This window comes from Hemibagrus wyckioides, linkage group LG15, assembly GCF_019097595.1.
Source record: "Hemibagrus wyckioides isolate EC202008001 linkage group LG15, SWU_Hwy_1.0, whole genome shotgun sequence".
Taxonomy (NCBI): Eukaryota; Metazoa; Chordata; class Actinopteri; order Siluriformes; family Bagridae; genus Hemibagrus; species Hemibagrus wyckioides.
This window is the reverse complement of record NC_080724.1, coordinates 16,834,633-16,860,591: the sequence shown is the minus strand read 5'-3', so window position 1 is coordinate 16,860,591 and position 25,959 is coordinate 16,834,633. Positions and strand designations below refer to the sequence as shown.

Here is a 25,959-nt window from a genome sequence, read left to right as displayed (position 1 = left end):
GCTTATTTTTCTAAATGCAGCTTATTGAAAGAGCTTGAATTGGACACATTCGCATCAGCAAGCTTGTTAACAAAGTACATATGTAAAGAAATATTTTATTAGTATTAATAAACCTGGAGTCATTGTTCTTTGCATGGGCAGCGCGGTGGCTTAGTGGTTGTCGTTCTCCCCGTGCCTGCGTGGGTTTACTCCGGTTTCCTCCCACAGTCCAATAACATGTACATTAGGTTGATTGGTGATTCTAAATTGCCCATAGGAGTGAGTGTGAGTGTGTGTGGTTGTCTGTCTCTATGTGGCCCTGTGATGGACTGGTGACCTGTCCAGGGTGTACCCCTGCCTTTCGCCCAATGTGTGCTGGGATAGGCTCCAGCAGACCCCCGTGACCCTAATTAGGAATAAAGCGGGTATAGAAAATGGATGAATAAATAAACGTTCTTTGCATGTGAACAGGACGTACTAGTAATGACCACTTCTATAATTCCATTAACACGTGAAAGGCTGCATAGAATCTCCTCACATGCTTATCAATCTTTTGTTCTCTCAGGTGACCACTGATCTGTACCACGAGTTAGCCAGCAAAGGATACCAGCTGGAGTGCCGCGGCCTCGTCAAAGTCAAGGGGAAAGGAGACATGACCACTTACTTTCTCAACAGTGGCCCTTCAAGCAGTTAACACTGACCACACGCCTCCAGTTGCACTGAAGTGAACAGAGATGAAACTCTGAATGGAACGTCAAGCGCACTTTTTTTTTTTGTTGTTGTTGTTGTTTTTGTTTTTTTTTGGTTTTTTTTGCCAGTTTGGAGTATAACCACTGAAGGGCTCGGAGCTGAGTCACGTAACGGAGGTGTTGAATACATGCACACACTGAGAATATGTTCTCATTCTTAGCTGCTCTCACAGACCGTCCGACCGAGTGAGCTGTCTAAGAGCCGTGGCCTTAGATGGAAACCAGAAGGATCTGCTTTTAAATTTTTCTTTTTCTTTTCTTTTTTTGGACCGATTTTTTTAAAGAAAAACTTTAATGACGAAAAAAAATGCACAAACACACATATATGCAAGGATGAAGTAAGAATGCAGATGACCAAAGAACAAAAATGTTTGATATAGGAACACTACATATGTTTCATATGTCTGAACTATTGCCAGTTGACAGATTGACTGATATATATATATATATATTATTATTTTTTTTTTTTTTTTAATGATTGTCGACACGACCACACATTTTGTTCTCTGATGCAATTAAGACTCTTTCTTGCCATGTACAATGAAGGCTTCAGACACCAGAGAGGGATTTAAAATAACTTTTATTCATGGCTTATTGGTACATTTTTATAGTGTTTTTGGGGAACCATGACGTGAAGAAACTATATGAAGGACAAACATTGACATTGGGCATGGGAAAATGTATTTTATTGTTTATGTTGTCGTAAGTTAAATACGTGTGGATGCGTGAGGCAGAGCGAGCAAGCGTGAATCCATCGTCATCTTTAAAGGGCATAACTTGTCACTGTGAGATTTATATAATCTATGTGCAATTACTTTATTGCCAAATCGACTGCTCCCAGGCATGTCTGACTTTCATTATCGATATTTCGTTCTCTGTCCATTCCTCGTAAATGAGTTCGTTTCCTTTTGTCTTCTTCTTGAATTCCTTCCTCGTTCCGTTCGAAGAGAAAATAGCTATGTTGCCGCAGCGCTGTTTTTTATCGCTTAACACACTTTTTGACCCTTTTGATTAAAAAAAAAACAAAAACAAAAAGGTTTCAGTCTACAGCAGGGGGTGATAAACTCATTTTAGGTCATTACACATAGTCCAGTAACCAACACAGTTTGCTGACCAATAATACATCCACTCCTCTTCAGTGTATTTATCTGTAAGCTACGAATGGATTCGACGTACAAAACAAATGCAGTTCAATACCGTTGACAGATTATGGTTTAATATACAATGTGCTGCATAAGTATTTACCACCCCCCCCACACACACACTTCCACATTTTGGAGCTGGAATGGTTTCTATGCCTAATAAGGATTATCCGATCAAGTTTCTCATTAAAAATAAACAGTTACCGTGCCCTAGGTTTTGCACTTCTACAAGACGGTTTAGCGCAGATTCGACACCCCTGATTTCCGACATGCGATAGTGTAAAGCCACCAGCGTACCTCCCATTCAAACGGCTCTCCGAAGTGTCACACGCTGAAACGATTGCGTAACGTTACATTGGAAAACACACAAAAGTTTGGTTATCTCTGAACAGTGTTGCTATCAGGACAAAAACATTCCCGGCTTTCCCCATTATCACCCAATAGCAATACACACAATCTGACACTGACATCAGGTATCAGTCTGACACTGTACTCATACTCGTAAATGTTATGTCAAACAAAACCCGATGCTAACTTAATGCAGCATTTTAAAAAAAGAAAAAAAAAAAGGAAGTCCTTTGACAATTTCATGGCAACAATAAACTATCTGAACTCACTGACTGTTCCTTGTTAGTTCTATGTTGTTTAAGTATCACAGGTCATATTTTACTGAAATGTTTATGTTCCATTTTAACTCGGTGATAGTGATGTTTGATTTTGTTTAAAAAAAAAAAGAAAAAAGAAAGAAAGATGAACAATAAAAAAGAAGTGTCTTCAGTAGCACCGATCTCTCAATTACTGCAAGAGAAAACTATAGTAGTGTTAATTACAACAGGCTCCTCATTTTAGTTATATTGCGAGTTTGTAATAAATAGCATTATAAATAGAAATAGTGTTATTAGATAGTAGTTCATGAGGCTTAATTTTCTCCTTATAATACACAGGCATAACATTATGACCACCCATGCCTAATATTGGGTTGGTCCGCCTTGACCTGGCCCGTCAGGCACTGTGTATTCTGACACCTTTCTATCAGAACCAGCATTAACTTCTTCAGTAATCTGAGCAACAGTAGCTCGTCTGTTGGATCGGATCACACGGGCCAGCCTTCGCTCCCCATGTACATCAGTGACCGTTGGCCGCCCATGACCCTGTTGCCGGTTCACCACTGTTCCTTTCTTGGACCACTTTTGATAGATACTGACCACTGCAGACCGGGAACACCCCACAAGAGCTGCAGTTTTGGAGACGATCTAATCCTGTCGTCTAGCCATCACAATTTGGCCCTTCGTCAAACTCGCTCAAATCCTCACACTTCCCCTCCTTCTAACACATCAGCTGAGGACAAAATGTTCACTTGCTGCCTAATATATCCCACCCACTAACAGGTGCCATGATGAGGAGATCATCAATGTTATTTACTTCACCTGTCAGTGGCCATAATGTTATGCCTGATCGGTGTATTTGCATTATTATAGAAATCCAACATATGTTTTTTCTCATAGGTAAAGCACCTGATCTCTTATAAGCTTAATATATTATCAGTTGAATCCCCTTTTAAAAATTGAATATGTTTATTAACTATTTTTTTGCATTGTCTTTTCCCCCATTCGGTGTATTCACTCATTTTGTATAATGAATCTTTCATTCCTACACATTATGGGTTTTTTCCTGGTCAGGGTCAAGATGGATCAGGATCTTCTCTCCAGTCTGTTACATTTCACACACTCTTTCACACCTGGGGCTAATTAAGTGTATGCAGCATGGTTTTGAAAGGCTGGAGGAAGCCTGAGAACCTGGAGAAAACCCTAAAGGACAAGAGGAGAACATGTGAAACATGACACATACAGTAACTTGAGAACAAGATCAAGTCTGGGACTCTGATGTTGTGCACCACCATGATGTAGAGGCTCAAACAGTTAAGGCTCTGGGTTGTTGATTGAAAGGTTAAGGGTTCAAGCCCTGGCACTGCCAAGATGCCAGTGTTGGGCCTTTAAGCAAGACCTTTAACCCTATCCGCTTCGGAGGTGCTGTATCATGGCTGACCCTGCGCTCTGACCCCGACTTCCTGAGCTGAGAAATGCAAAGAAAAGAGTTTCACTATGCTGTAATGTATATGTGCCAAGTAAAGACTTCTTCTTTTTATATCAAATATCTATAACACCATCTATAAAGCTGGAGGTGGACGTGGAACGGCTACACCTTATTAGAGCATAGGATTTGACTTGAAATGAAAGCTGAGCTTCATGGTTATAGTTGAGGAGCATTAAATGTTCTAATATAATCATTAGTATTAGACAGCAGCAGAGTTCGGTTTATTTTTAGAGGATATTCTGCATAACCCGTCTCATCGGAATGTGCGGTTTTAAAAAGAATGGAAACAGGTTCAACTTGCTTCATAGTAGGACGTCGTGTGAAAACAAACACGCTGGGTATTTTATAACACTTGATGTTTAGGAAGCAGGTTTTCCTTTTTCTTTTACTCTGCATGTGCAATTGTTGAATTCAGGTGCTGTTTTTCCAGGGGTTGGCCTCAGGTTCTTAGTTCCAGTGAAAGGAACTCTTAATGCTTTAGCATACCAAGACATTTTGGACAATTTCATGCTCCCAACGTTGTGTGAATAGTTTGGGGATGACCCCTACCTGTTCCAACATGACTGCACACCAGTGCACAAAGCAAGGTCCATAAAGACATGGATGAGTGAGTTTGATGTGGAGGAACTGCACAGTGTCCTGACCTCAACCTGATAGAACACCTTTGGGATGAATTAGAGTGGAGACTGTGAGCCAGGCCAAAACTGGGAGATCTGCCTTTACATGCACATGAATGTAAGATGGAGTTGGCCCACCTGGCAGCTATAACAGCTTCAACTCTTCTGGGAAGGCTTTCCACAAGGTTTAGGAGTGTGTTGATAGGAATTTTTGACCAGTCCTCTAGAAGCTTATTTGTGAGGTCAGGCACTGATGCTGGACGAGAAGGTCTGGCTCACAGTCTCCGCTCTAATTCATCCCAAAGGTGTTCTGTCAGGTTGAGGTCAGAACTCTGTGCAGACCAGTCAAGTTCCTCCACACCAAACTTGCTCATCCATGACCTTGCTTTGGTCACTGGTGTGCAGTCATGTTGGAACAGGAAGGGGTCATCCCCAAACTGTTTCCACAAAGCTTGGAGCATGAAATTGTCCAAAATGTCTTGGTATGCTGAAGCATTAAGAGTTCCTTTCACTGGAACTAAGGTGCCAAGCCCAACCCCTGAAAACAACCTGAATTCAATGATTTGGAGGGGTGTCCCAAAACTTTTGCCAATATAATGTATATCTAAGGTATAAACAGATTTAACATACCATTTATTGCGTACAAAGCAAATGAACACACTGCAGTTTATTACCAAGACAAATCTTACGGATTACGGTTTTACCATACAGTGTGTTGTGTAAGTATTAACCCCTAAGTATTACATCATTAGCACATTTTGTCAGTAGCCCTAAGTTTTGCTATTCTACAAGACAGATGTATCACAGAAGCCTGCGTCTACTACAGAGGAAAAGGAAAGAGCAAATATTACTGAGTATTTGATTGATCCAAATGGCTGAGTAGAGAGACAGGAATGCCAGAGCTGTTGCCATGAAACAGAAGGCAAGAGGGAACTGATGGGAAAAGGTGCAGCAGAGGTCTCTGATAGAGGATGGAGGAGCAGAAGCTTAACTTGCTACTCCACTCTGTGTATGATATGATTTTCTACCGACAGCAAAGAAAAATCACTAACGGTGGGGACTGTCAGAAAGGCCTTGGCTGTACAATGTGTGGGAGAGAAACGCAGCCTGGAGCTCATCCTTTCTTCCTGCTGAAGAAGCCTGATGGATGAGAGGATTCTCAGGTCAAGCCAAGAAGCTTTTATTATTTTATTTATGCTGCTACAGTACACAGTAAACTGAAACAGCATTCCTCCAGGACCATGGTGCTACATGAAACGCAGGAGACAACACAGACAGAGTACTACATAAAGTGCATCGGTTCAAGACATCTAGAGTACAATACAATTCTTCTGTAAGTGCCAATCGCCAACCAGTACACAATTCTATAACGAGTAAATGCTATGTATGTAAAATTGAAAGACGGTTAGCAGCAGAAAAGATGTAGGTGGTCCATACAGCATTGTGATGGTAGCATAGAAATAAGAGTGGCATGACAAGGTACTGACCCAGCTGCCTGTTAGATTAGGGAAAGCAATGAACAGGACTAAACAGGAATAAATGAATCATTTCCTAACACCAGGTGAAATAACAGTGGAGCCAGGAAGCACCAAAAGGACAGCAGGGACAAAATCCAACTAGCAGCAATGAGGCAGGGACAAGCTGGACAGTGAAGTGACCAGTGCAGCGGTGAAGGCAGTTCCAGGATGTCAGTTCTGCTGTTCAATCCTTCTGTGGTGTCACGGACTTAACTTGAAGAAACATTCACATATACACGAACTTAGCTTTGAAAAGTGAAGCATTTTATCATACTGAATACCTGAAAACTGAATCCGGTTGCATATTTAGTGGATATGATTGTAGATTTCATTCTCAATGTAATAATACAGATGCGCCTCATTTTCATGCATGTGTTTGAGAAAAGGCTTCTTTCTGTAGCGATCTCAATTTAATATACTATAAGATAAGATAAAATTGAGAACTTCATTAATCCCGAAGGAAATTCTTTTGCCAGAGACTGCTTCAGATCACGAGAAAAATAAATATAAATGACAAATAAATGAAATAATCTATACATACAAACGTTTTAAAAGTACAAAGTGTATTTGAAAATATAGATAAAATATAAAATATAAATGAAAAATAAATAATTTTCATTTAAAGTTTATTCTTTTATTTATTTATTATTTCTTTTACCACTTTTTTTTTTTTTTTTAAAGTTTAGGTGCCTAGTCATTCAGTGCTGCTGTAATTTAGTCATACCTGGTAGGGAAATTATCCTTGTGTTTGTCGCCCTCTGCTGGTCAGACTGAAAATCAGCCACTTAAATCATCACAGTGTATGGTAGACATGGGATGTGTGGATATGTTGAGCTCTAGATCTCGGATCTTGGTTCAAAGATGACAAATTGGTTGACAAACGGACCATAAGATGTTTATTTCATGTGTTGATCAATTTGTATCAGACACAATAATTATTTGGAACAGTTAGACATGTATGTGCTCAAATATTGCTATTATTATGACACTAAAACCCCAAGGTTTTGCTGTGGTGGATGTTGGTTGTTAAATTGTGTCAGCTCTTCTGACACACTTCTTTTACCTTTAACTGGAACTCTGACCAAACTGTTCAAGAAGGAGGTGTCATTCAGAGGACTAAATAAGATGCAAATTGGTCACCATGGGAGGACTAAAAAACCACACATCTTCTATGAAGATTTCAAGGAGCAGCAGGACATTAGCTCCTCTGAGACACATCATTCACCTTTGGTTGTTACTCCGAACAACAGACCATAAAGGGCAGGTTGAGGGAGCAGCAGGATGTCGGCTCTTCTGAGACACATCTCTGAAACCTTTTGTTCAAAAAGAAGGTGTCGGTCAGAGGACTAAATAAGATACAATTCGGTCATCATAAGAGGAAACCACACATCTCCTATGAAGATTTCAAGGAGCAGGACGATGTTAGCTCCTCTGAGATACATCTTTCACCTTTGATTCCAACGAAGGACAAACTGGTCATGTGAGGAGGACTGACATGAGAGAGCTCTCCAGCTGTACCTTTAAGGAGCAGCAGGAGGTTAGCTCTTCTGAGATAAGTCTTCCTTTGATTGCAACTACAACCAGTTTGGCCTGAAATACAACCAAGTTGTAAAAATGTTGATCAGAGGACTAAATCAGATACACATTGATCGCCAGAAGAGAAGAAACAACCAGGGTGAAGCAACTGTCCATTCTCCGCCCATGCTTGACCACGCCCTGATGTCACATGGTGATTAAAAAAAGGACAAGAGAAGCCAAAGGTCCAAGGTCACCCAAATGAGGATGGGTTCCCTCCAGAGCCTGGTTCCTCTCAAGGTTTCTTCCTGAAATCATGTTCCTTGCCACCATCATCTCAGGTTTGCTCATTAGGGATAAGTATTAGGGATAAATAGTAACTTAACTTTAAACTTTAGCATTTTTTCTATTTTTTATAAAGCTGATTTGAGACAATGTCCATTATTAAAAGTGCTTAACAAATAAATTAAATTAAATTGAATTAAAGTCATTCAAACGACTAATTGAGAAGATCTGGTCATCTGAGGAGGACTGAAAAGAGAGAGCTGTCCAGCTGTACCTTCAAGGAGCAGCAGGTTGTTAGCTCCTCTGAGACACGTCTTCCACCTTTGATTGAGATACACATCGTCATCAGAGAAGAAGAAACGACTCGGGTGAAGCAACTCCCCACCCACAACCAATGCTCAACTACACCCCCGATGCCATGTAGTAGTTACAAAAAGTCGACATTAAATAAAAATACTCAAAAAAAATAGGATAGGTAAATAAATAAATAAATAAATAAATAAATAAATAAATAAATAAATAAATAAAGCCTTCTCTGAAACAGTATGAAGATGTTTTTATTAATTACAACTCCAAAGCATTTCTGATAACTTTGTCTGGCAAATACCATAGAAATAATGTAACTCAGCTTAAATAAAAGGAAGCCAACATAAAAAAAACAGTCAAATTTACAGAAGTATTACAGAATTTACAGAATAAACAGAAGTTAAAAATACAACAATAATAATAAACAAACAAAGAATAAACAACATTTTAGAAAGGATTCAGAAAAATCAAATTTAAAAAAGTCAAAGTTTAATAAAAATATTTTAAAATGGACTAATAATAATAATAATAATAATAATAATAATAATAATAATAATAATAATAATAATAAACTTTAAATTAAAAAGGCAACAAAGAAATGTCAATTTAAAAACATCAATTTAAATAACAAGTTTAACTATAATATAATAATAATAATAATAATAATAATAATAATAATAATAATAATAATAATAATCTGGAAATGTCATAGCAAACCTCATCAAACACAATAACAACAATCCCATTATCAAGAACTCATCAGAAAAAGCCATACAAACCCCAGAGAGAATTAATAGTACATTTAGATCATTCTTTTCAGACCCTACTCGTCTATAGCAGAATTCTACAGACCGCACTATGGCTCTAATATTTAACAGATTATTATTGAAATTAAACAGAATATGACTCTGCTGACAGAAATGTATCATACCAGTATATCACCTCACCTGAAACTCAACAAACACCTCACTCTACCCTCTAGTTACCATCATCCATCAGTAATCAAAACAGACTTAAATTCTGATGATATTTTACTCTTCATACAGAAGCCAACAGATTCAGCACATGAAGCTATCAACACAACTGAAAAATATTCCAAACTTTCCAATTCCTCAATAAACTGGACCATATCTGCTATTCTTCCTCTCGACATAAAACTGAATGAAACTACAGTACAATCCCTACACATCCCCATAAGCATCGACTCCATCACTACACCACTTACTCAAGACAACATCTGAAAAACAAAACAAAAGAGGCAAGTAAAAATAGATGCAACTTTAAATGAAAAGATGATTTCAATTAATAAACTCAGGTTCAGGATCCCCATGACCCCTGTGTAGGTTACATGGTATAGAAGCAGTATGGAAAATGGGTTATTGCACATCAGTGGTGAGTAATCTGACTGTCTCAGGGAAGAAACTGCTTTGGAGTCTGCTGGTGATGGCACGGATGATGCTGTACTTTCTGCCAGATGGCAAAGGAGTGAAGAGTCTATGGGATAAGTGGGAGGTGTCTTCTGCAATACTGGTTGCTTGGTGGATGCAGCTCTTGTTCTATGAGGTGTCAATGGTGGCTTGACAAAGCCTGATGCTCTTTTCAGCTGTACTCACAATCCCCTGTACAGTCTTGTGGATGGATTCCTGTACCACACGGTCAAACAGCTGGCTGCCTGGAGGCTCTGTAGTAGGTGATGAGGATGGAAGGAAGGAATTTGGCTTTCTTTAGCCTCCACAGGATTGGAGGCACTGTATGGCCTTCTCGGTACTGAGACTCCAGAGGAGGTCCTTTGGCATGTGCCGATGAAGAAACTTGGAGCTTGTGATTGTCTCTATATTTGTTCTATTGATGTGCAGTGGCGAGTTGCCTACTCGGATCCACCTGAAGTCAACAATAATCTTTTTAGTCTTTTCAACGTTGTTTCATACTATTCTGTGGGCTAGTTCACCTTTGCTCTGAATGTTGACTCATTGTTGCAGTGAGGCCCATGGCTTCTAGTGTCATCAGCAAACATGATGATGTGATTTGGACTGTACTTTGTAGCACAGTCGTGAGTCAGCAGTGTGAGCAGCAGTGGACTGAGTACACAGCCTTGGGGAGTTCAGGGCGGTGGAGAGAGAGAGCGAGATATCTATCTATCTATCTATCTATCTATCTATCTATCTATCTATCTATCTCTCTCTCTCTCTCTCTCTATCTCTCTCTCTCTCTCTCTCTCTCTCTATATATATATATATATATATAGAGAGAGAGAGAGAGAGAGAGAGAGAGACAGACAGACAGACAAATAGATAGATAGATAGATAGATAGATAGATAGATAGATAGATAGATAGATAGATAGATAGATAGATATCTCTACACACGCACACAACCCTCAAATGCTTTGCTATTTTTTGTATAATCACCTAAAATATATTGCTGTCATTATTCAGCCTTGCAAAACGAATATTTAACTCTGAGAAAAAGATGTAATTGCATCTTGCACCTTCAGGTCTGGTGCCCCCTAGTGGTTACTGTAAAACCCAATACACACGCGCAATTTCGCAACTCTGGTTCGACTACTCGGCCTGCGCCAGGCTGGAGTAATCGCTGCCATAACCACTTCACTTTAGACTGTAAACCTAGCTAACTGCACAGGCTGCAGTGGAAGATGGCATCCTCGGAACAGTCAGAGCAGGTAGTTCACTTTCAGTATGTGAGATTACACGTGTATTGCATGACTTAAACCGTACACGTGTTCTGCCGGCCTCCGATGACACGGTAGCGTTTTGAAGAAAAGTTTTAGCGCACTTAATGCCTGCTAGCTGGCTAGCAGTTTCTGACAGGTGCGAGGCCAGAAAGCTTTATCAATAACATTGATCGGGGGAGGTTCATCATTACGTTGAAATGATGTTTTTGCTCAAGACATGTGGATAAATGCAGTGGATCTCACGTCTCTGCACATATAGTCAAGCTAAGAAGCTAACTCTGCGTGCATTCTCTGATAGCCTAGCCTAGCCTAGTTTAGAGTCCAAGGATCTGACAGCTAGCATGCTAATAGAGGCAGACTCTCCGGCTACTCAGCTATAGCCAAAAAAAAGCAGCTCTGTGTCTTGTGCGACCGATTTTAAAGCTTGGCTATTTATTGATATTTATCTTATGTTATAATATTTTACACCACAGCGCTGTTGAATTCTCGAGCCTGATTGGTCACAAGCTGTTGATTCATTTCTATAGCAGCAGCTCTGAAAGTAGTCCCGGCGCAGAGGCGAATCACAGATTTATATCAATGCGCTAGATCTATTACTACACTTTTCTGACGGTGCAGGCTAGACCACATCAAAATATCAGAGGGCCAGCCAGTCACCAAATATTATTTATGTAAAATACTTTTTAGCTTTAATTTTGGTGTATTGACATCCAAATTGTTTAGGAATTACAGCACCTATTATAAATAAAATTAGTTGTCTGGAATATTTGGTTGCAAATCCACTTAAGTTTAGAACTATTTCAAGAATTCATAATTGATTCATAATCATGAAGCTTCGTGATTGGAAACATCACCACTTATAATGTTATAAAAGTTATGAGGATAATTTCTGGCCACCTATCATACATTCAGGCCAGTAAATATCTGTCACATCTCCTGCATTTATTCCTGATACAACTCTTTTAGTACCCTCTATGACAATATCATTTCTGTGTGTAATTATTGATATGGTGAAAATCTACACTGTCAGTGCTTTCCAATAATCGGAGTTAAAGCTGTTTCAAAAAGTCTTTTTTGTCACTGAAAAATCTTCAGGACAGAGGATGTTATGCCTCTTTTTTTTTCCCGAATACTCCCTAAAAAAACAACAACAAATAAAGCTTCTTCTCCCAAAAATGTCACCATAAGGATTGGCCATATCAATTTTCAAAGGCGTTTCTGCAAAACTCAGTATGTATGTTTCATGATATAAATATATTATATGAGTCTATGCATCTCCATAATAGCAGGTCTTGTAGGGTGTTCCAAAAAAAAAAACAGTAGTTGGTACAGCGGAAAAAGAGAAGCAAGCAAGCAGGTGGAGGTAGTATGATGTCCTTGGCAGCGTTCTTCTGGGAAAACCTTGGTGCTTGGTTTGCAACAATGTTTAGATAGGTGGTACGTGTCAAAATAACATCCACATGAAGGCCAGGACTTAAGGTTTTCTAGCAGAACATTGTCCAGAGCAATTCTAGAGCAGGTCTCCTTCTTCCATTGCTCTATGGTGCAGTTCTGATGCTCATTGTAGGTGCTTTCAGTGATGTCCAGAGGTAAGCATGGGCACAATGACTGATCCATACAAGCTAGTCTTCACTCCCCATGCACATCAGTGAGCCTTGGTCTACCATGACCCTGTCGCTGGATCATTGGTTGTCCTTTGTCCCACTTTTAGTAGATACTAACCACCACGTACGAGGAACACCCCATAAGACCTGCTGGTTTGGAGATGCTCTGACCAACTCGTCTTGTCCACACAAATTGGCTTGTGGCTAAAGTGTTGTCTCAAAGTTGGGGATTTATGGTTAAGGTGTTGGGCTGCAGATCGGAAGGTTGTGAGTTCGAATCCCAGATCCACCAAGCCGCCACTACTGAGCTCCTGAGCAAGGCCCTTAACCCACAATTACTCAGTTATATAAAATGAGATAAATTTTAAGTCACTCTGGATAAGGGCCTAATACCAGAAATGTAAATTGCTCAGTTTCTTATGTTTCCTGCTTTCGACACATCCACTTTGAGAACTGACTGTTCACATGCTGCCTAATGCATCCCACCCCTTGACCGGTGCCATCGTTCTGTAACACGAGATAACCAGTATTAATGACCTGTCTGAGGTTTTAACGTTATGGATGGTCGGTGTATACAGTATGTACATTTATTGGTTTGCTCACAAACCTGCAACATTACCGCTCAAATGTTTGGGATCACTCAAAAATTTTATTGTTTTCCAAGAAAACACACACGAAATTAGTCTGAATAGAAAATATAGCAACGTCATGTCACATGTGACATGTCAGAGTTGGAAATAATGATTTTGATGGAAATGATGAACGTTTTCTTCAAACTTTGCCTTCATAAAAAAACACCTTTTGCAACAATTACAGCCTGGGCATTCTAGCGGTCAATTTTTTAACATGCTTCCTGGAGCATCTCCCACAAGATGGATTGGCTTGATGGAGTCTTCCTTTGTAGCTGAAATCAAGCTGAAATATGCAAGTGATCCCAAACTTTTGAGCGGTAGTGTGTGTGTGTATATATATATATATATATATATATATATATATATATATAAAAATAAAAGTATTCGCTCACCCATCCAAATAATCAGAATCAGGTGTTCCAATCACTTCCATGGCCACAGGTGTATAAAATCAAGCACCTAGGCATGCAGACTGTTTTTACAAACATTTGTGAAAGAATGGGTCACTCTCAGGAGCTCAGTGAATTCCAGCGTGGAACTGTGATAGGATGCCACCTGTGCAACAAATCCAGTCGTGAAATTTCCTCGCTCCTAAATATTCCACAGTCAACTGTCAGCTGTATTATAAGAACGTGGAAGTGTTTGGGAACGACAGCAACTCAGCCACGAAGTGGTAGGCCACGTAAACTGACGGAGCGGGGTCAGCGGATGCTGAGGCACATAGTGCGAAGAGGTCGCCAACTTTCTGCAGAGTCAATCGCTACAGACCTCCAAACTTCATGTGGCCTTCAGATTAGCTCAAGAACAGTGCGCAGAGAGCTTCATGGAATGGGTTTCCATGGCCGAGCAGCTGCATCCAAGCCATACATCACCAAGTGCAATGCAAAGTGTCGGATGCAGTGGTGTAAAGCACGCCGCCACTGGACTCTAGAGCAGTGGAGACGCGTTCTCTGGAGTGACGAATCACGCTTCTCCATCTGGCAATCTGATGGACGAGTCTGGGTTTGGCGGTTGCCAGGAGAACGGTACTTGTCTGACTGCATTGTGCCAAGTGTAAAGTTTGGTGGAGGGGGGGATTATGTTGTGGGGTTGTTTTTCATTATGTTGTGGGGTTGTTTTATATACCTTAGATATACATTATATTGGCAAAAGTTTTGGGACACCCCTCCAAATCATTGAATTCAGGTTGTTTTCAGGGGTTGGGCTTGGCACCTTAGTTCCAGTGAAAGGAACTCTGAATGCTTCAGCATACCAAGACATTTTGGACAATTCCATGCTCCCAACTTTGTGGGAACAGTTTGGAGCTGGCCCCTTCCTCTTCCAACATGACTGTGCACCAGTGCACAAAGCAAGGTCCATAAAGACATGGATGACAGAGTCTGGTGTGGATGAACTTGACTGACCTGCACAGAGTCCTGACCTCAACCCTATAGAACACCTTTGGGATGAATTAGAGCGGAGACTGAGAGCCAGGCCTTCTCGTCCAACATCAGTGTGTGACCTCACAAATGCGCTTTTGGAAGAATGGTAAAAAATTCCCATAAACACACTCCTAAACCTTGTGGACAGCCTTCCCAGAAGAGTTGAAGCTGTTATAGCTGCAAAGGCTGGACTGACGTCATATTGAACCCTATGGATTAGGAATGGGATGTCACTTAAGTTCATATGCGAGTCAAGGCAGGTGAGCGAATACTTTTGGCAATATATATATATATATATATATATATATATATTATATTGCCAAAAGTGTTCGCTCACCTGCCTTGACTCGCATATGAACTTAAGTGACATATGTGACACTACTATATATATATATATATATATATATATATATATATATATATATATATATATATAATATACATATACATATACATATACACAGGGGTTGGACAATGAAACTGAAATGCTTGGTTTTAGACCACAATAATTCATTAGTATGGTGTAGGGCCTCCTTTTGATGATGGGTGATGCTGGTGGAGGAAAACGTTTCCTGACTCGCTCCTCCAAAACACCCATGGGGGTGACCATGGGAGATGTGCAGGCCATGGGAGATGTTCAGCTTCACTTTCATGTTCATCAAACCACTCTGTCACCAGTCTTGCTGTGTGTATTGGTGCATTATCATCCTGATACACGGCACCACCTTCAGGATACAATGTTTGAACCATTGGGTGCACATGGTCCTCCAGAATGGTTCGGTAGTCCTTGGCAGTGACGTGTGAAGTATTGGGCCTAGGGAATGCCATGATATTGCAGCCCAAACCATCACTGATCCACCCCCATGCTTCACTCTGGGCATGCAACAGTCTGGGTGGTACGCTTCTTTGGGGCTTCTCCACACCGTAACTCTCCCGGATGTGGGAAAGACAGTGAAGGTGGACTCATCAGAGAACAATACATGTTTCACATTGTCCACAGCCCAAGATTTTCGCTGCTGGCACCATTGAAACCGATGTTTGGCATTGGCACGAGTGACCAAAGGTTTGGCTATGGCAGCCCGGCCATGTACATTGAGCCTGTGGCACTCCTGACGGACAGTTTTGGTGGAAACAGGAGAGTTGAGGTGCACATTTAATTCTGCAGTGAGTTGGGCAGCTGTGGTTTTATGTTTTTTGGATACAATCCGGGTTAGCACCCGGACATCCCTTTCAGACAGCTTCCTCTTGCATCCACAGTTACTCCTGTTGGATGTGGTTCGTCCTTCTTGGTGGTATGCTGACATTACCCTGGATACCGTGGCTCTTGATACATCACAAAGACTTGCTGTCTTCGTCTCGCTGGCGCATCTGTGACTTGCACCAACAATTTGTCCTCTTTTGAACTCTGATATGTCTCCCATAATGTTGTGTGCATTGCAATATTTTAAGCAAAACTGTGCTATTACTCTGCTAATTAAACCTTCACACTCTGCTCTTACTGGTGGAATGTGCAATCAATGAAGATTGGCCACCAAATTTAGCCATGAAACCTCCAACACTAAATTGGCCAGTGTTTGTTTCATTGTCCAAACCCTATATATATATATATATATATTATACTGTACATAAACAAAACATTTACATGGACATAATGTTGTTTTAAAGCAAGATTACTATACAATACTATACAATTTTCACTGAAAGCCTTTCTGAAACGTTTTAACTCGTCTGTATTCAGGTATATGATCAGCTCTGCTATCATAGCACTTCACTGTAACTTAGGTTTAAATCCACACCTCAGTCTCTCACTGATTGACGGATGCTTATTTATTATCATCCAGTCATTAATGGCTTCCGACACCTACACTGTATGTTTATTAGGGACCTGTGAGTAGCAGGTAATAGAAAAGAGTTAGTGTTATATAATAATCTCTAGCTGCTATAGACCCTTACAGTTTATATAATATAGTGATATTAACACAGTATGGTTAGAGTTGATTTCTGTAAATAAATGATTTGTACATTAATGCTTGAATGTTGCCATGTGTGACAGAAAAACTTGCTTGTTTTCGTTTATATATTCGTGTGAGTTTTATCATTGAGGAGAATTTTTGTATACAAGAAATGCTTTGTAAAATGTGTTTTAATGATGTGAAAAATATATAATCTGAAAACCTGCTCTCTGAAAAATAAATAAATAAGTACTCTATATTGCCAAAAGTTTTGGGACAACCCTCCAAATCATTGTTTTTCAGGGGTTGGGCTTTGCCCCTTAGTTCCAGAAAGAAACTCTTAATGCTTCAGCATACCAAAAGGTGCATAAAGACATGGATGAGCGAGTTTGGTGTGGAGGAACTTCACAGAGTCCTGACCTCAACCTGATAGAACATCTTTAGGATGAATTAGAGCAGAGACTGCGAGCCAGGTCAAAACTGGGACGTCTGCCTTTACATGCACATGTATGTAAGATGGAGTTGGCCTGCCCTTTGCAGCTTTAACAGCTTCAACTCTTCTGGGAAGTCTTTCCACAAGGTTTAGGAGTGTATTTATGGGAATTTTTGATCATTCCTCTAGAAGTGCATTTGTGAGATCAGCCACTGATGTTGGACGAGAAGGCCTGGCTCACAGTCTCTGCTCTAATTCATCCCAAAGGTGTTCTATCAGGTTGAGGTCAGGACTCTGTGAAGTTCCTCCACACCAGTCTCACTCATCCATGTCTTTATGGACCTTGCTTTGTGCACTGGTGTACAGTCATGGAACAGGAAGGGGTCATCCCCAAACTGTTCCCACAAAGTTGGGAGCATGAAATTGTCCAAAATGTCTTGCTATGAAGCTGAAGCATTAAGAGTTCCTTTCACTGGAACTAAGGGGCCAAGCTCAACACCTGAAAATCAACACCTGAATTCAATGATTTGGAGGGGTGTCCCAAAACTTTTGGCAATATAGTGTACTGTGGAATGGGATCAGGTGAAGTTTGAGGAGCGCTTTTAAACTGTGTGTAGTGTGAAGAGAATCCCACTAGGTGGAGCTGTAATACAAATCTGCTGCTTTCTTTGCAGAGTGGACCTCCAGGTAGAGAAGACTCTCCACCACGGGAAGCTCTGGTAAGTCTTTCTACTCTGGATGTGAAATCCTGTCTCACTAAAAACTGCATAAAGGCTTAACACCCCCCCCCCGTCCCTCCAAAATATTTTAATAAAACAACCAAAAAGACATCGGTACAATTATAATTCTAAATGGTTTTCAAAAACACCACGTGGTTCTAAATGGTTCGGATTTTGGCTGCATTCGTCTCAATCCATCCAGGTCACCATGCAAACTGATACTCCTTATGACTAAAAACAGTGTCAAAACAGGAACAGCATGCAATGGCCTGGGAAAAACCTTGCACGCGGTAAAACGGTGACATTTCACCACTACATACACTTCTGAAAACTACAGACTTTCCAGAACTGAAATATGTTTCTGTCAACCACAAGTTCTAGCATTGTGTACGGTCTGGATATCCCCAAAACGATGATCCGACACACCGTCTAAAAGCATCCAGTGTTTGCTGATTTTATTCAAATAAAATAGTACAAAGAATAGTAGTCACTAGTTAGAAATCTGACCGCCTCTATTTCTACACTCATTTTTAATGATATTCAACTGTTGTCTTTCTGCACCTGGGTCTGAACTGTGGCCATATCTACCTAACGTGATCTTTTGCACTAAGCTATGCTAATGAATTAACTTGTTTTTATTAAAGTAAAGGTGTCAAGGTACACCGTAGAAGCTATTTTTTGGATGTTTGTCAGCATTCAGGCTCATTGATAGCTGTTGGCTTTTCTCCACACATGTATGGTGGTTACGTTCTCGAGGGAAAAAAGGCAGCTGATGTTTTTCCAATCAGCCCAGTTTCAGTGATTCTGTCCCCACTATAACTTCAGGGGTGTAAACTTGTTGCTCTTTTCCTGGTGTAGGTAGATGGATGGATGGATGGATGGATAGATATAGACAGACAGATAGCTAGATAGACAGACAGCTAGATAGATAGATATATAGATAGATAGATATAGACAGACAGATAGCTAGATAGATATACAGATAGACATATAGATAGATAAATAGACAGACAGACATAGATAGATAGATAGATAGATAGATAGATAGATAGATAGATAGATAGATAGATAGATAGATAGATAGATATAGACAGACAGGTAGATAGATAGATAGATAGATAGATCGATTAGATATAGACAGATAGACATATAGATAGATAGATAGATAGATAGATAGATAGATAGATAGACAGATAGACAGACAGATAGATAGACAGACATAGATAGATAGATAGATAGATAGATAGATAGATAGATAGATAGATAGACATATAGATCGATAGATATAGACAGACAGACAGACAGACAGACAGACAGACAGACAGACAGATAGATAGATAGATAGATAGATAGATAGATAGATAGACAGACAGGCATAGATAGACAGACAGGCATAGATAGACAGACAGGCATAGATAGACAGACAGGCATAGACAGACAGACAGGCATAGATAGATAGACAGACAGACAGGCATAGATAGATAGATAGATAGATAGATAGATAGATAGACAGACAGACAGACAGGCATAGATAGATAGATAGACAGACAGACAGGCATAGATAGATAGATAGATAGATAGACAGACAGACAGGCATAGATAGATAGATAGATAGATAGATAGATAGACAGACAGACAGGCATAGATAGATAGATAGACAGACAGACAGGCATAGATAGATAGATAGACAGACAGACAGGCATAGATAGATAGATAGACAGACAGACAGGCATAGATAGATAGATAGACAGACAGGCATAGATAGATAGATAGATAGATAGACAGACAGGCATAGATAGATAGATAGATAGACAGACAGGCATAGATAGATAGATAGACAGACAGGCATAGATAGATAGATAGATAGATAGATAGATAGATAGATAGATAGATAGATAGATAGATAGACAGACAGACAGGCATAGATAGATAGATAGATAGACAGACAGACAGACAGACAGACAGACAGGCATAGATAGATAGATAGATAGATAGATAGACAGACAGACAGACAGACAGACAGACAGACAGACAGACAGACTTTATTGATCCCATGAGGGAATTTTTTGTTACAGCAGCTTAGTCAGTTACAAGATACACACACATATACATATACACATATATTCACAAATATAAGACTAAGCATTATGAAGAAAAACCTTAAATATAGAATACAGTGTTAAATGAAACATGTCAGTGCAGTGCAGCAGTGAAAACCGGTGGTGGATTCAACCATATTTAGATCAGTATTTATGCTCATCCGCATCAAGATGCTAGGTGCTGTGCGTCCTGAGATGCTTTTCTGCTCACTCGGTTGTAAAGAGTGGTTAGTTGAGCTTTAGCAGCCTTCCTGTCAGCTCAGAGCAGTTTCCTGTGACTTTTTTAAATTTTTTTTTTATTTATCAACAAGGCATTTCCACAACCATCCAGAACTGCAGATGCTTATCGTTTTGTTTTCAAGATCATTCATAGCCCTAGCTGATTGTCTTAAGGTTAATGAAGGTTATCAGAATCCTGGGTTATATAGTCTCACCTTTCACACTGCACATCCGTTACCTGAGGTTAACAATTCATTCTGGTTAGTGATCACACTGTACATTCCTAAACCCGGGCTTAACCTTCTTGATTGCAGATCATCAGCAAGGCATTGTTATCTTTCGGAGCTTTTTCAAATCTTTTTTTTTAAGTTTGATGAGAATTTGATCAGCCGTTCGTCGCTATCTACCTTCTGCTAATTCTCCACTGTCTCGTATTTCCCCTTGGCTACGTCATGTTTTTTCCATGATGTTCAGTATTTTGCTGTACACGTTTGAAATACTCAAACAAACCCACCAAGCATCATCAAAAGTCACCGAGGTCACTTCCTGCCTCCGCCTCTGCCACTCTGATGCTTGATGTAAATGATAACCGATGCTCCTGAAGTGATTTTATACACTGTACTGCTGTACGACCAGATGGAGAGGTGTTCCTATTAATGTGGCCAGTGAGCATATATACACAGCACATGTATAGACTCTGTCTTCACCATTACTTTCTGAATTGTTCTCCTTTGTTTAATGTGATTTCATGGCAATTTTTGAAATATGAAACCCCCGGCTCCTGAAAACCTAGGTTATTAAGGCGGCTCGCTTTTCCCAACCGGTCGCCAAGTCTCTCTTCTCTTTTCCTTTCTTCTCTCTTTTTGATGAGCTGCTCTTTCCCAGTTAAGTGGATTATTACAGTCCTGGATAATTCATGTCACAAGGCATTATTTGGATGAGGTGAATAATTGAAATCTGTGTCTGAAAGGATTTGATGTGGATGAGAGGAAAGGGGGACTGGTGGCAGAGTTGGCGTGAGGCGGCGTGTCAGCCGAGGCGAGGCAGTCACGTTAAACGCTTCTGACTCACCTCGCTCCGTCAGGCCAGGTTTGGACCTGTGCTCTCTTTACTCTCTGGCGTGTCACTCAACCGCAGCACCAATCACGATCCAGCTCTGACGCTCGGCTCTCCGGTCCGGCCCCGCCCACTCACTCACGTCGATTTACTTCGTCCTTGATTTAGGATTTCTTAAATCTTTTCATTTTTCTTTTGTATCTCACACTTGTTATTTGACTTGGTATTCACTCTACCTTTTTTATGCGTGCCTGGAAATTAGGACAAAATATTAGAAATTTCTTTACATGGCAAAACTGGCCATGTCCATTGATATCCATGATGGTGGATTATTTCTTGTTTGATTATTTTTTTAATATAAATAGTAGATGTGTGTCCCTATAAATCACCTGCACAAACACTTTAAAGCAAATAATAATAATAATAATAATAATAATGTATTATATCATGCATAAAATAAAGTAAAAGTTAATTATAATTATATTAGTATCAAACATACAGAAAATGCTATGAAGCATAATTAATATTATTATGACTTTATTGGACTTTATTGTTTAAAAATAAAAAAAACCTTAGACTTTCTTACTGTACTGCTGAGTAATGATAGTTCACAGTAGACGAAACACGTCACAGCCCTCAGTGCATGTAGCTTATTTGTGGTCAGCTCTATAATCACAGAAACTTTTCCAGAATGTTTAACGTCAAAAATGGTCGTTTTTGCAGAATTTCTAGAATTACGCAATATCTGTCTGTTTATTTATCTATATTTGTGTGTGTGTGTGTGTGTGTGTGTAATATCGGTCCCTCAGGATTTCACAATTTTAAAATCATAGAAGTAAACACAAAATGAAGCAAACCAGGCAGACATTTTTAAAATTCCTGCAGATTTTCCACAGGTTTGCATTTCGCAGATGCCCTTATCCAGAGCGACATACTATTTATCTTATACAACTGAGCAATTTAGGATTAAGGGCCCATCAGTGACAGCATGGTGAACCTGGGATTTGAACTCACAGCCTTCAGACAAGTAGTCCAACACCTGAACCACTAAGCTACCACATCAGGTTTGGACGAGGCAGGATCTTCGATTTGTTCCAACGTGGCAAACAGTAGAGACATCAAAAAAGTGATTACAGACTGTATGGGTCATCTCTGTCACCAATTCAAGCACTTTTCTGCAAACGCCACTGATGACCACGCTAATGTCTATGGTCTACTGCAGGCCGGCTCAGCCCGCTGGGGTCGCTCTCTGCACCCCAAATATCACTGGCCTCCTGTAGAAAGAGGCAGGGATGCAGAAGCTGAGGGAGGAGGTAAAAATGAGGAAAGGCGGGGGAAAAAAAAGAGAAAGTTGTCAGAAGAACATTCCGGTCTCGCTGCGACTTCAAAAGCTCCCCTTCCCCAGGATATTAAGCGACTGTGATGAAAAATTTAGCGAGCGTTAAATAAGGCGCTTTGAAGTGATCTGTTTTGGCTCAGCAGTCTACGAATTTCCGGAGCCCCTCTGCTATCGCCAGCATGTAGAGGTTTATAAAAAAACATCACAAAGCTCAGGATTCGGGCACAAATTGACAAGATGCCAACGTTAACATTCTAGCTGCTTTATCAGACTTTCTCTCACTGTCTTGTTCACTTATCCCTGTTTTTTAGCGGCGTTTTCTCCCGTTTGTCCCTCGCGCTAGTCGTCCCTCAGCGCCCCGCAGTTACAGCTGACATCTGTTGCTTGTGTGTTGGTTTTGAAAATGAGCCACGTTCAGCCGGGACTTGTGGAACACAGCAGCGCGCAGCCAGAGGTGCTGCTCAGGACAAAAGACGACGGCCCTCCGTTTTCATATACCGGTTATGAAAGTCCAGAGATGAGAGGAGGTAGTGGCTGGTAATAAATCTGAGCCACTAATACCTTTGGTGACGCTTTGCAGCAATTTAGATCTCATTTTTGCCTGTTTTTCCACTTTTGATTATTACTTTAATTGTAATCCTTTATTGGAGCGGCCTGCAGTAAAGGGAATTATGGTCGGTATGGGGCTCCAGGCTCGGAGATAATTCAAAATTATTGAGGAAGATGGCCACTAGGAGAAGTTCGTCATTGCTGCTCATACTGGGCCAAGATGTGAAGGGTCCTTTAGCGTTTTTTCTCCCTTTTTTTCCCCCCTCTTTTAAAAGCACGTAGAATGGCGAATCCTTTCTGTGCACGCTTTTTGTTTTGGGGTTATAGCTAAAAAACAAGCGGAAAATAAATTCTGTTTTTCTATTTCCACTGCGTCAGAACCCCTCGGTGTCAGGAATCAATAGTAGAAGATCATCAGGATGAACCTACTGCGTCAGAGCTGTTTGCACGCACCTGGCACCTAGCAAGCGTTTGCTGATAGTTTTATCTTTACGATGTTTTATCGTAAGAAGATTTTGCACTTCTGCAGTACACAGTTTGCTTGGTGTTTTGTATTCATCAGGAAATACTTCATTCATTTCCTGTTCTCAAATAGTATCACGTGGTATCAGGGGTTTTTTTTTACAATCAGGGTGTCGGATCAGTACCCTTATACCAGTGTCGATGTTGATGCAAATGCAATGACGGCACACGTGTCCGAGCGCTTGTTGACCGTACCCCCTCACCCCCCATAGCCGTGGTTGTGAAGTGGGAGCTCGGCGTCACGATGTGTTTTTAAGAGTGCCACTTGCACACTTTCCCGAGCTCTCGGTGTCTGTGCTTAATGACACAGGAAGGGCTTTATTGTTGCTGTGTTGCACTTTTCTCTCTCCCCCCCTCCCTTTTTTCCCTTCCCTCCCTCCGTTTCAGGATCCTTGGAGGACTCTGTATGAATTCTCACTGTCATGTCCAAGGACGAGCGGCGCAGGGTCAGCTAATTGCTTTTATGATTATGATTTCACGTCAGATTTATCGTGCGTGCTCGGATCACTTCTCGAGGGCTGCAGATGCCGGCTGCAGAAAATGAGTTTACGGCTGCCGGCTTGTTCAGGCCTCTCGCTTTAGCACAGGTGGCTCTTTTTGACTCACTACACATCACTGATTTAGAGGTGAATCATCTGCTTTTTTCCTGTAAAAGCTTTGCTTTGTTGCCAGGCTTTCCCCCTTGATGCATGTGGTTCTTTTTTTTTTTGTGTGTTATTTTGTAGAATCCCCTCTTGAAGCTCTTGTTTGTTTACCGGTATGAGACGCTCTTGACACAATTGAGGCATGAAACAAACCGTAATTCTCAGTTTCATGTTTGAACTGAGAAATGGCTTTTCTATGAAACCTCATCGCTTTCCTCTGTCTCTCTGACGCTCATCTACACGAATTATTCGGACTTTTTTTCTTTTTCTCTTTCAAAATATTTTACAAAATCGTACCCTGCTCTCATTTTGTTGCTCTTTGAAAAGATGACTGGAATCCAGATTTCATTATTCTCTGTTTTTTTTTTTTTTTTTTTTTGCTTCTCCGTGTCCCCGCTCGATCAGATCAGAGAAGCCGATTCCTCGGGGTCCAGATGCAGCAGATTTATGGCCGGACATCTTCCCACATCAAAAGCCCATTTATTTTTCTCTGTGTGAATAGAGTCAATTTTCAATTGTAATTCTGTCCTGTTTGCTGAAATACTGCAAATCTTTTGACAAGCTTCCAATCAGGAAATCAAGCTTTTCTTTTTCGATCTGATAACGTAGCAGTTTTGGGTACAAAAGGAACGACTTCCTTTTACTTTTCAGCTTTTGGTTCAAGCACCAGTTTCTCATCTCTCGATGCATGCACAGAACCATTTGTACACAAATATATATTTCTGTAAAAATCCTTATATTGACAGTGATTATAAAATCATTATTATTTGATTAATAATATAATTATTATTCATCTGTGATGTGCAGCCCAGTCCTGAAAACCTGACCTAACTAGTTTAAAAATGAGTAGTTAAAATAATAAATAAATAAAATAAAATAAAATAAAATAAAATAAAATAAAATAAAATAAAATAATTATCTAGTTAAGTCCATTCATACAGGCACAGATATTATTATCTTTACAGAGATCAGATCATAACGATGTAAGCACTTCAGTTACCTCTTTAACACAAAAATCACTTAACTTCTAAATCTAATAAATGTCATGAATATGCTGGGTCATGCTGAATGTCATGCTGGGTATTGGATTGGTGCTATCTCTAACTTTAAAGCCACTAGCTGAACATGTGTAGGGTTTACGGTCTAGACATGTTGGATCTGTAGGCATTCCCATCAACACCTTTATGCTTTACCCGAGGAACACCCTTCAGATAATAAAATCAAAGTTATAATTTTATTAAAGTGTTTGATCAAGGGTTTCTTGCCAATCCCACATTCATATCTTTATAACCTATAATCTGCTAAAGAAAGTGGGAAAAGAGTTGTCATTTTCGGTTATCAGCATCATCCACAGCTACCTCTGCCTCATCGCTGGAGGCAAAAATCACTTGTGGCATTTAAACCCGAGCCTCATTTCGGTGTCTTTGCCGCACCGATCTCTGTCCGCGCGAACATCAGTAGAGACGGATCCACAGATAAATTCAGTCTGTTCTGTTTAAAGGAAATAAAAATCACCTATGACATTCCCAAAAATTGCTTTGACATTTAACTGCACAAATCAAACTCGCATTTAATTTCAGCTTTTCCCGTATGGAGCTCGTTGGATAGAAACATTGAAACAAGAGCAGGGCCTGCAGAACTGAAAGAAGGAGACTGCTGTTGTCCGTAGACTTGAACTTGAACATCCCTGTCCTTGTCCCTGCCCTCATTCCTGTCCTTGTCCCCGCCCTCATTCCTGTCCTTGTCCCCGCCCTCATTCCTGTCCTTGTCCCCGCCCTCATTCCTGTCCTTGTCCCCGCCCTCATTCCTGTCCTTGTCCCTGCCCTCATTCCTGTCCTTGTCCCCACCCTCATTCCTGTTCTTGTCCCCCTCCTC

General features: G+C 40.3%; 2 protein-coding genes across 3 annotated transcripts in view; both read left to right on the top strand.

Moving 5' to 3' along the window:
* adcy6b (adenylate cyclase 6b) overlaps nucleotides 1-2,650 on the top strand; it is a 70,351-nt gene extending 67,701 nt beyond the window's left edge. For both annotated transcript variants that reach the window (XM_058409645.1, XM_058409646.1), the window contains exon 23: nucleotides 545-2,650. In XM_058409645.1, coding sequence (XP_058265628.1) covers nucleotides 545-673 — 129 coding nt within the window. In that variant the 3' untranslated portion in view covers nucleotides 674-2,650. The remainder of the gene's footprint in view (nucleotides 1-544) is intronic.
* An 8,097-nt stretch (nucleotides 2,651-10,747) lies between these two features.
* Nucleotides 10,748-25,959, top strand: part of pex14 (peroxisomal biogenesis factor 14) — a 94,741-nt gene continuing 79,529 nt past the window's right edge. The window contains exons 1-2 of the mRNA XM_058410142.1: nucleotides 10,748-10,883; nucleotides 17,612-17,656. Coding sequence (XP_058266125.1) covers nucleotides 10,857-10,883; nucleotides 17,612-17,656 — 72 coding nt within the window. The 5' untranslated portion in view covers nucleotides 10,748-10,856. The remainder of the gene's footprint in view (nucleotides 10,884-17,611; nucleotides 17,657-25,959) is intronic.